The sequence below is a fragment of the Perna viridis genome, chromosome 4 (genome assembly GCF_037379345.1).
Source record: "Perna viridis isolate PV_CMFRI_1.1 ecotype Kerala chromosome 4, ASM3737934v1, whole genome shotgun sequence".
NCBI lineage: Eukaryota > Metazoa > Mollusca > Bivalvia > Mytilida > Mytilidae > Perna > Perna viridis.
This window is the reverse complement of record NC_142448.1, coordinates 812,997-825,387: the sequence shown is the minus strand read 5'-3', so window position 1 is coordinate 825,387 and position 12,391 is coordinate 812,997. Positions and strand designations below refer to the sequence as shown.

General features: G+C 32.1%; 1 protein-coding gene across 2 annotated transcripts in view; it reads left to right on the top strand.

The window, feature by feature from the left end:
* LOC148618363 (gamma-glutamyl hydrolase-like) overlaps positions 1 to 12,391 on the top strand; it is a 17,950-nt gene extending 5,559 nt beyond the window's left edge. The window contains exons 3-9 of one of the 2 annotated variants that reach the window (XR_015921360.1): positions 129 to 179; positions 1,982 to 2,066; positions 2,970 to 3,108; positions 3,526 to 3,632; positions 4,509 to 4,602; positions 4,803 to 4,867; positions 9,281 to 9,421. Coding sequence is in view for 1 of the 2 variants with exons in the window: in XM_088577208.1 (XP_088433334.1) it covers positions 129 to 179; positions 1,982 to 2,066; positions 2,970 to 3,108; positions 3,526 to 3,632; positions 4,509 to 4,602; positions 9,281 to 9,421; positions 10,173 to 10,306 (751 nt within the window). In the remaining variant the exon portion in view is untranslated. Of the gene's footprint in view, positions 1 to 128; positions 180 to 1,981; positions 2,067 to 2,969; positions 3,109 to 3,525; positions 3,633 to 4,508; positions 4,603 to 4,802; positions 4,868 to 9,280; positions 9,422 to 10,172 lie in introns of those variants that run through there. The other variant, XM_088577208.1, reaches the window with a different exon arrangement.

The window sequence follows — 12,391 nt, the reverse complement described above, 5'->3', positions numbered from 1 at the left end:
TTTGATAATTAGAAATGAAGATGTCCTAGTTTTATAGTAACTTTCATGAATAAAAACTTTCATAACTTTGAAGTGAATAAATTTAAAAATAAAATTTTAAATATTTACTAATCACCTTTTCATTTCAGAGATAATGAGGCAGAAGAATACTATGAACAAATGTTTAAGTGTACCAATGGGTTAGTCTTACACTATACATTATTATTATATAACATGACAATATAATTTAATTTCAGATGTAATACGCTTTCTGATTGGGTAAAAAAAATTGTCCATTATCCCAAAGACCAAATTTTGTGATGTGACTGTGCCATCATCAACTTTTTTGATGATTTACTTGTTAAACTTGAATAAATTAAATTACAAGCAATGACTGTTATGTGATATATTCAGCCAGTTATTTTCTCCTTCTTTGCTCACCTGGCTGAAGGCCATGTGAGCTATTGTCATCACTTGGCATCCATTGGCGTCGTTAACAATTTTTCAAAAGAACCCTAACCCTAACCCTCATACACTACTTGACCAATTGGAACCAAACTTGGTGTGAATGTTCCATGGAGTATCCTGCATAGAACTGATGTGGGGATTTTTATCCATGGATAAACATGGCAGCCGTTACTAAATATAGAACAGAGGGGGTCAGTCAATAGTTTTTCGCATTTATCTCCAAAACTAAATTCTGATCTGACGAGAGTAAAAGTGTTCAGCATGATGAGATCTAACTGTGGTCAAATTTTTGTTTCAAACAGTTAAGGTCTCACTAACCACCTCCGGATCAAATGGCCACCCACCCCCCCCCCCCCACCCCCCCACCTATGTAGTACCAAAAACACACTGAACCTAGACATATGCATTGTAAGTGCATTATTTGTGTGTATTATGATTAAAAGTAGTCAAAATGAAGCTGAAGATGTGTACTTTATAATCATATATGTAATTAACTACAAAAGTGTATGAATATTGTTTACATGTGTGAGTAATTTGCCTCCATGCAGTCAGTTAGCAGAACAGGTAAAAATGTGGATTTTCAGTATTATTTATTCAAGTAAATTTTGTGAAGAATTTCTACTATCATCGTACCATTAACATAATGATTTTGGAAGCCTTATTTTCCAAGCTTCACAACGGTATGCAACTTTAAGATGTCATTTGTCCTGGGAATTCACAGCGAGACTTTGAAAATTACTTTTTTAACATGTAAAGTAATGGAAATGTTAGAAGTGGTTAGTGAGACCTAAACCATGTTGGAGTAATTGCCCTTTTTCAATGTTTTTTTGCTACTTTTAATGTTATTTCTTTTGAAAATCTTCTCCTCTGACCAATTGGAACCAAACTTGGTATGAATGTGCTGTTACTGAAAATAGAACATAGGGGTCAGTAATTTTTCGTATACTGTTAGGTTTAGCTCAATTCTGTCAATTGCTGAAATGATCCTTATCATAAGGCTTAGAAAAGCCTCCAGGGATAAAAGTTATCAGACGATTCCTTGTAAAAGTTATTGCCCTTGAATGGTGAAAATGACATTTTTGTTGTTGTTTTGTTTAACAGTTTTCAGCTAATGTCATGGAAACTATAATAGATAGAAAGAATCTTTCATTTGCTGAAATGATTCTTATGATAAGTCCTACCAAAGTTTTCTTAAGTCAAAATTGTTGGACAACATCTTGTTAAATTTATTGCCCTTGAAAGGCAAATTAAACCAGGTGAGTGATTCAGGCTCTTGGGAGCCTCCTGTTCCTAACCACTTCCATTACTTTTATTGCTACTTGAAGCAACATAAAGTATGAGTTATCACCCACTGCAGAATTCTTAGGCACACCTGCTCTTCATTTTACAAAGTATGAGTTAAAGTTATTTATTTAATCTTATCCCCCGACTCTCTCTGAAATTTTAAATGAAAATCAATCCTTGATGGATTTGAATGAAACTTACCATTGCCAAGATTATTATTTACCTAGTATTCCTGTATTTTGTATTTCAGTGTGTTACTACCAGGTGGTGGAGTAGATTTATTTACTTCAGGCTATGCTAATGCATCCAAATATTTCTACAACATGGCTTTGAAGGTAAGTGATTTGTTGGTATTCTTTTCAACTTTATACAGTAAAACATTACTGTGCGCATACATACATTTTGTGGAGACGGGTGGATGTAAGATAGAGAAACTTAACTCTAAATATGATTTACAAGGGCATATTCGGAATTATTTTTTTAACCAAGTTTACATGGTCATTTAACAGTTTAGATGAATTTTCAGTTTCTCTAACATCTAGCATTCCAGTGGATTTTAATAAAATGTTTCTATTGCTATACAATACGATACAAAACCTTTATTTAACGTCGATATTTTAAAACAATACACCATAAGCTCCTGGGAGCTTTTAAAATCAACATAAATGCATTAATGTACACATGTGTAAGCTGTAATGTCATATTTCTATTGCATTAATGTACACATGTGTAAGCTGTAATGTCATGTTTCTATTGCGTTAATGTACACATGTGTAAGCTGTACTGTCATGTTTTTGTCCCCTGCTGCAGCATAGAAAGGGAGATATATATAACTCCTTGGAAACCGCTCATCAGTTTGTTCAAATTTCCTAGGATTATTAGTCACCATATGTAGTTAATCATATTGTACTGCCATTTTGATTCAACAAATTTGACAGATGATATAGGACTTTGTTGAACTTGTGCTTTCTAAACTATAGGAACACTTTGTGGACGCAACTCCTCAAGAACTGCTCATCAGATTTTGTTCAAAGTTTGTAGGATTGTTAGTCATCATATGTTGTTGATCTTATTATGCTGCCATTTCAATTCAACAAGTTTTACAGAAGTTATGGGCGTTTGTTGAATTTATGCATATTACATAATAAGAACTCTTTGTGGATGCATTACTCCTCGGAATCTGCTCTTGTTTCCCTTGATAATAAGCTTTATTTGCATCTGCAGTTTATATTTAACAGGCCTTTGGCAAAGGAGATTATTATCCAGTTTGGGGGACCTGTTTAGGTTTTCAAGAGTTATCTGCCCTTACTGCTGGTGTTTTGGTAACTTCTAATGCTACTGTGTGGGATAAATCACTTCCATTAAACTTTACAGAAGGTAAGGAAATAAAGTGAGATTATATATTTGAACAATTTTTTGCAGATATTCTTACACTATGTAATGATGTTTAACATTATTGTTGCTTCTGACATTATTCTTTTTTTTGCTGAAACATAGTAGTTTAGGCACCAACCTCTTTTATACTGAGAAGAAAGGGGCTGTGATTATTTAAAAAAAAATAAAATTATCCCAAATTTGAACTAAATTTTTTTTATTCATCCCTGGACAGAAAGAAAAATTAAGCTTCAATATTGCCTCCATTACTTAACAATGTAGATTTTCAAATCGATATTTTTAATTGCTGCTGCTGCTAAAAAAAATGTCTTGCCTTACAAAATCCCAGGCCACCCTTGAGAAGAAAATGGTCTGTGCCTTATATAGAACTAAAGAGCATAATCTGTGGTTTCTTTTAAGATTATAAAGAGAGCCGTCTGTTTGGTAATCTACCAAATGATGTAGAAACCTATTTGAAGAAGGAAGAAGTTACTCCTAATTTTCATCATTATGGTGTTAGAATGGAGGTATGTTTCTTACAGTAGAAGGTGCCAGGAGTGAGTGGCAACTTATATTTATTGCTCTGTGTAATATGTACATTCATGTATAAATTAGATACTTTTATACTTGTAAATATGGATTAATTAACACCTAAAGAACTTAAGTATGACCTGAGTCACTAGTCATTCTGTCTTATTATGTGATGTCGAGAAGGATGATTTTTGTATGCCTTGACAAAGTCTATGTATAGACACCGTAAACATATACTATCACTGTAAACAGTAGAATATTGATATAAAATTGATGTTTTTGTTGAACAAACTAAGGCATGTGACACAGTAAATGCCATCAGTCATCCTGAGACTGACAACAGTTAATAAGTGTCAGTCACATGCCATCAGTCATCCTGAGCCATACAGCACTTAATAAGTGTCAGTCACATGCCATCAGTCATCCTGAGCCATACAGCACTTAATAAGTGTCAGTCACATGCCATCAGTCATCCTGAGCCATACAGCACTTAATAAGTGTCAGTCACATGCCATCAGTCATCCTGAGCCATACAGCACTTAATAAGTGTCAGTTTTGAATTGGTAAACCATTTGCCCTGTCAATAGATTGGTCCTCATATTAATGCCAGTTTGGAGGGGACATATCATTTGCCCTGAAAGTAAATTGACACTCCTTTATGTCTCAATTGTGAAAGTGGCATATCATTTGTGCTGTGAAAATGAATTTCTCATTTAAGTGTCAAGAAATACATCATTTGTTCTTTATACCTGTTAATTAATTTCCATTATATAAAATAGGGATATTCATTTAATGTTAATTAAACTTATACTATAGATGGATTAAAAACCTTCCATGCATATACAAAAATATATATTCAAATATATTTTCAGACTTACATGCAGAATTCCAAGTTAAAGAAGTTTTTCAAAGTTTTGTCCACCAACATAGCTTCTAATGGAGTGGAGTTCTTGTCTTCTGTAGAAGGTTAATATAATAGCTTTTATATTAACTATATTCCTTTTTTATTTCACAGAAGCCATGTTGAAATACAGTATTTGTTTAGGTTCGGAAACAAAGGATAAAAGATCTAATTTAATGAGGGCCCAATTACAAAACCTTTTACAGACTGTACAAAAAAGTATGTGCATGCAACAGTCCATAACATATCATATCTTTGTCTTTAGAGACAGGTTTTTAATATTCAGCATGTGACTAGATAACAATAAGGCAATGCTGTTGCATAGGATTGGTAAGTTTGACCTTGTGTTTGTACAGTTTTTAGCTGTTTTGAGCTGTCATTACCGTTAGCACTGTTTCCTATTCTTTGATATGATAACCTCTCCTGAATCATTTTGTAATTACCAAAGTGTCTACAACCTGTCCATCATATGGATCAAGGTCCAGCCTTCAGAAATCTTTGAGGATCAAGGAACCACAAGTTTTTGTTAGTTGTATTGCACGAAAGACCAAAAAATCCTGAAAATTTTGTTGAAATGATCCGTATGACATACAAAAGTGTCTGCTAGATCTAAATTGTTTTAATTCCTTATATTGATCTTTAAAGACCTTTTGGGCTTGTTAGGTAAATGTCTCATTGTAAATTTTAAAGTTATATGTCCTTTTCATCTAGCTAGAATGTTATGCTGTGTGAAGCTTTTAATCAATACAAAAATTCATTTTTTTATCTCTGAAGGTTGGTAGTTCACATGGATACTACATGTCATGTACTATGGTTTGATGCTTTGACCTTGAATGTTGAACAGTTTAGCTGTCTTTGGTACTAGTTAGTGATATGGTTTTAATATTTGACATGTTTGATACCATCTGTCTGTCTTTTCATTTTTTATTTACATTATCACCCAGAGATAGTAACTGCATCTCCTTGCTAACCTAAATGACAATCAAAAACATTTTTGGTACACTAGCTTGTTTTGGTGGTTATACTGTACTAAGCACCAGACAGATACACTAGCTTGTTTTGGTGATCATACTGTACTCAGCCCTGGACTGATTCACTAGCTTGTATATTGTTTTGGTTGTACTGCTGTACTATACACTAGCTTAGTCAGTGGCATTACTATACTGAGCACCAGACTGATACACTAGCTTGTCTCTTACTTTGGTGTTACTACTGTACTATGCACGAAACTGATACAATAGCTTATTTCAGTAGCACGACTGTACTGAGCACCAGACAAATACACTAGCTTGTTTTGGTGATCATACTGTACTAAGCACTGGACTGATTCACTAGCTTGTATATTATTTTGGTTGTACTACTGTACTATACACGAAGTTGATACACTAGCTTATGTCAATAGCACTACTGTACTGAGCACCAGACTGATACACTAGCTTGTTTTAGGGTACTACCTTAATATGTATCAGACTGATACACTAGTTTGTCTCTTTTTTGGTGGTACTACTGTACTAAGCATCAGACTAATTCACTGACTTGATAAATGTTATGTTCAACTACGTTATTGCTCATGTGTAAGGTTGCTGTTTGCAGATGCATCATCGAAACCAATTTTACTCTTTATTCAAGCCTACATGAAGACCAGTTTTATTCCATTAATTTTTTCTACATGATTAGTCACATGGTTGACATATCATTCTACTAATTACCATGTCAATATGATTGTTCCTTTCGCATATAGTGTATATTTTTGTGTTGTTTACATGTGCCCCTTCTTACGTTTTGGTTAGTGAAAGTCCGCTGTGCCTTTGTTTGAGACTCATAACTTGTGAAATATTCTTGTGGTAATATGACTTTACTATGGGTTAGGTGCTGTCAGTAATCGTTTTTTCTAACTATATTTAATCATCTTGTACATTTTTATGCATACGGTTTACTTGTCTTGCATGGTTCTTATTGGAAGATAAAGCATTCATCTTTTTATAATGTTGACTAAAATATATGATGTCATAATCATTTCTACTTCAGTGTATTCACTTGAAATTTCTTGAACTACCGTGTAAACGTTTAACCCTTTGAGTGCCAAGGCTTTCCCTTTATTTTGTCAATGAAAAATTTGGAGATTCAAATTGAACTGTCCTGCTTATGACGTCAACAATAACCTAACATCACAAGAAAGTGCACAACGGCGGGGTGATCGAACGCAGAAAGAAATAGACATCAAATATTCATCATTTGGGTGTTTTCGAATATATTTTATGCTGTCCAGTTATCAACATAGTACATATACGCATTGACGTACTTATGTACATAAAAATGTACCCAAAAATAGGAAAGTGAAAAAAAAACGTAAAAATCATATAATTAGACATTTCACTTGTCGATTTTCTATATATATCTTATTTACCACATTTTTAATACTTAAAGCCATAGTTAGCACACAAAAACCACTATATTTATAATGATATTTATTTGAAATAGATAAAATAAGCTATTAAAATGTCTAAGAAGAAGTTGAATTTCATATCCATTCTCCTTAAATAAGAACAGAAGTAAAAACTTTCGTACTTTAAAGATAAACAACCTAATTATTTGAATTCGACCTACGTTTATTTTTATGACAAATCCTATGAGATAATTTACTCATTACTTTCATTTATCCAAACTGATGGGACTATGCATGAAATGACACCTTCTGCGTTCCAAAGCTCGAAAAATAGGGGCAGTGTCTTTTTCTTTCTATATGATGTAGCTTGCAATATTGTGTTTGGTTAAATTGTCTGTTTGTGTTAGCAGTTATAAATTAAAGTTAATAATCTACGTTGACAAAGTCACATGTATTGATTTTATTTGTTATTTCGTATTAGCGGGAGGGGGTGAATCTTGCATAGTACAATTCTCTCAGAATCTCGTTTTTGATCTTGAACTTAATGAATTATGCTTATTATTCGGGACTTTGAAAGGAATCCTTAAAAAAAATCGTAAAACCTCTATAAATAAATAAATTACCTTCGTGCCAATAACCCATTTTTCCTAATTTGTGAATACTTGACGCTAGTACATGTGAGATTAATTTTCATAATCTTGGGAGAATATTAATTTTCATAATCATATGTTTAGCTGACAAAATGTTCTGTGCAATCGATGTCAACTTTGTGAGTGAAATCGTTATGCAATATTTGCAATTTTATCAATAATAAATACATTTACATAACTTATCGTTGAAATTATCTGCTTGTATAAAAAATATATTTGATCAATAAATAACGACGGGTACAAATAAGACTAAAACTTGCAAGGAATTATTTTGGTTCTGTTTTAATATGTACAGTCTACCCTGTGAATCACCACACACATCATCACGTTCAGAACTGTGACGTCAATGACCTTATTGCAGAACAATCGACTTGTTGAATGTGTAGACAACAGTTTTATATATATATATATATATATATATATATATATAGGCTCTTGGAAAAATACGGGGATATGAAAAGCCTAATCATAGGCTCATTGGCATAGTAAGGGTTAACATTTTCCTTTACACAAATTCTCTTGTGCATTCTTGTTTCAAAATAGATTGGCAGGCTACAAAATAAAGAGATACTATTATGAAAACGTTCAGCATAATTGTTTTCTAGCATATGAATATGTTGTATATAGTGTATAGTAAAACTGTCTTTCTAGCATACAAATACCCTGTTTATAGTATTCAGTAAAACTGCCTTTCTCTATATATAATTTTGCTTCAATTTTCATACCGCTTGACCGGTGTGGAAAAAAATGTTCTCATTAATAGTGACTTTTTGTTCTCAGAATTCGATTGGCTTAGAAATTGATTGTCTTGATATAATAATGAGATAATTTTTGTGTTTTCTTACCTTAAATAAGAATTATGAAGGGATTCGGGAAGATTTGAAGTGAAAAAAACCTTTGAAATCGTCTGGCTTCTTTTGCTTGGAATATTTGCGTTTGTGTGACGTCAACATATTTCCTACGAATCGGAATCATAACGTTTCGCGCACTTTTCATTTTTGGGTATTTTTGACGTTTTTAGGGCAATAGAGAAACAGAATCTACACTCAAAGCTTGTTGATTATGAATTTCTCACATCTCGTGAAATAAATTTTATAGTTTGAATAGCTCGGCAAGCCTCGCGATCAAAACTATAAAATTTATTTCACTCGATGTGAGAAATTCCATAATCAACTCGTTATCGTTGTAGAAGAGTAATCAAGGGAACCAAGGTTATAGCGGTAATCAAAAGAATGTAGTCCAGGGACAAAGACCAGACATGGAAAACAGACTTGCACAACAAAGAACGAAAAGTAACTAAAATCATATATACAAATACATATAGATTCTATGTTCCTAGCATATAAATACCCTGTTTATAGTATTCAGTAAAACTGTCGTTCTAGCATATATATACCCTGTTTATAGTATTCAGTAATTCTGTCGTTCTAGCATATAAGTACCCTGTTTATAGTATTCAGTAAAACTGTCGTTCTAGCATATATATACCCTGTATATAGTATTCAGTAAAACTGTCGTTCTAGCATATAAGTACCCTGTATATAGTATTCAGTAAAACTGTCGTTCTAGCATATATATACCCTGTATATAGTATTCAGTAAAACTGTCGTTCTAGCATATATATTCCCTGTATATAGTATTCAGTAAAACTGTCGTTCTAGCATATAAATACCCTGTTTATAGTTTTCAGTAAAACTGTCTTTCTAGCGTATAAATACCCTGTATATGGTATTCAATGGCATCCAGAGAAGAATAACTTTTTATGGAACACCAAGTACACGGGAATAGCTCACACATTTGAAGGGATTCGTGTGTCTCAACACTTTGCCAACTTTTTTATAAGTGAAGGTAATGTTATAGTCAAGTAACGAATCACTGCAAAAATAAACTTAACGTGGTCAATTGTGTGAACATATGATGATGGTAATCCCTGTATGACACAACAAAATGTTATTTACAATATACATGTAAGTGGTCAATGGAATTCATGATTAAACTTTATTGGCACAACAGTGTGTACTACAGTACCCAAACCTGCCTATGACTATTATCAAATTCATCACTGATCACACAATCAGCTGGTGTCGCATGACTCTCTCTCTGTTACAGATTTCTCAAAACACAAAAATACATATCTGATAAATCATTTATATTATTTGTTGGACAATGTCCTGCCAGATAAGCACTTCATTGGATCCAACAAGTTTATAATTACATATTGCATTGTATTCTATTTTAATTTATTATTGGATATTTTAGTTTGATTAATTTCTTATTGTAGATGGTATTCTGGGCAGTGTACTTAGGACAATTTAAGTTTATCTTTGGTTATATTCTTGGCTTTTTAATTTATTTTATTTGGAGATTGCATCCCCGGTGTTTTAATTTATCATTGAGTGTTGTATTTTGTTTTTTGTTTTTTATTTTTTTTTTTTTTGGGGGGGGGGGGGTAGGGGCTTTTAAGTTTTAATTATAATTTTTGAATTGTATAATATTGTAATTTATGTCATATAGATTATTATTTATGGTTTATTGTTTTGTTTTGTATTCTGGACAATATAATTTCAGTATCGGGTATTGTATTTTCTTTTTTTTTCAGCAAGAAAAAATAAGCACAGATTTTCTAGTGTGGAAAAGGAAGCACATACTGTTATCAACAACTACCCTGCTTGGTTCTCTGCTGATGCTTCATTTGAGGATGAATACTTCTTTAACTATACACATCATAATTGAATATTAAATGTCATTTTTAAATTGAATAATTATGTCAAGCAATAATCTTTATATATTGTAGCTTAACAGTTCAATTATTAAAAAAAAACTTACAAAGCAGAAATTATTTCAAGTTTTCAAACACTTTAGTTATCAACCTTAGGATAGTTTTATAACAGTTTTATACATATAAACTCTGTGTGTATTTAATGCAAAATAGTTTTGTTAAAACATTTGTATCTTTTTATTAGTACTTGAATAAGATAACTTTCTAGGTAATCATCAGGAACATATTACTAACTGAAAAACTGGTTTTCAGTCACCCTCACAATGACAGGGTTCCTTTGTCTACTTGTGTACGTGGTGTCCCATGGTCCTGACATAGTGAGGATGGTTTTTAGTTTGAACTAATACCTAGAGTAAAAATAAACGTATTGAAAGAACTATTTATTTTAAATGATAAATTTAAACATAGACTAATACCCAAAACGAACTTATTACAGAAAGTTTCCAATCTTACCAAGAACAAATCAAAAAATATATTTGCTGTAATAAATAAAGGTCATTTTTCTCAGATGAACGAGACAAATATAAAAAAAATATAAACATTATAAAATATGGACCCGTGAAGACATGATTAATTCAGCCAATTTTCTTCTTGACAACATTTATATCCGTTCCGATAGAATTTATCGGCAGGTTGTAGGTATTCCACTGGGCACAAATTGTGATCCTCCTTTAATAGTAGATCTATTCCTGTACTGTTATAAAATGCAGTTTATAGCCATACTTCATGAAGATTCTTCCAAATCTCATTGAAAAGACAAATTTAGTTGTACTTATTGCTATTTTTAATTAACTCAGGGAAGTTACTTTGGCTCCTTCATACGGTGTATATATATATTTCTGAACTAGTTCGATATGCCAATGTTTAATCGAAAATGGGATTTCACATGGTAATGTAAGCTCGAAAGTTTAAACAGTATCTTTGTAGTCTTGGAAAATGTTGTATAAACTTATCCTAAGTGTTATCTTCACCGTATGATTGTTAAATCTCTGAAGTATGTTTTGATAGGTTCCAACATTGACTCTCTTGTTAATAAATTAAATATTAATTACATGTCATCCCACTTCCTGCCATTACTTTTTATCTTTGCGTTTACACGCGTTTAATAGTTCTCCCACTAGGTTCAAGAATAATGAATCCATCATAATATTATTATGTTAATGTGCCATGTGAACGTCATTGCTTTTTTTCATGGCATTTGCATGAAGACATTTAGACATTTTATATTTTTCATTAATCTGAATTCAGTATATTTTTATGGTTCTTTTTATTGTTGTATTTTCCACCATTATCCCAGGTAAGGGTGGGTTGAGCACTCACAAACATGTTTAACCCCATACATACATTTTTATTGTTGTATTTTCCACCACTATTCCAGGTAAGGGTGAGTTGAACGCTCACAAACATATTTAACTCCCGCTACATACTTTATTTGCCTTTGTCAGAGCCAGGAACCTGAAGTTTAGTGGTTGTCGTTTATTTTTATGGTCATTGTTATTCGTAATACGTTTTTTGTATAGATTAGGTTAATTTTCGTCTTTTATGAATAGTTTCACTTCATTTTTTGGGGACCTTTTCTATTTTATATTTCTGATGACAAAATGAATTGCAAAAGATATTTTACTGTATTAATCACTATGTCTTTTATTTTTTACTCTATTAATTAGGGAAGCTCGAGATTAATAATATTTCAATTGAGATTCATTTTAGAACAATCAGTTTTATAGAATATCAATCACACATCTGTTGCTTTTATTCCCATTACTGTTGTTATTATTATACTTTTCATTGTATTTTTGTCATCGATTTTGGTAACCAATTAACTGTTGGCTCTTTCTTCCTTCCCAATTGACATTTCAAATTACACAGGATCTCCAATAATCCATATTATAATTATATTATTGTTATATTGTTGGCTTGAATGAACAATTCTAAATGTATATAATTGTGTCTCATAAGTATAAAGGGTGTTTTTATGAGACTGTATATAACTGACTGTTCTGTGAGATCAATTCGTGACAATAAAATAATTATCTGTC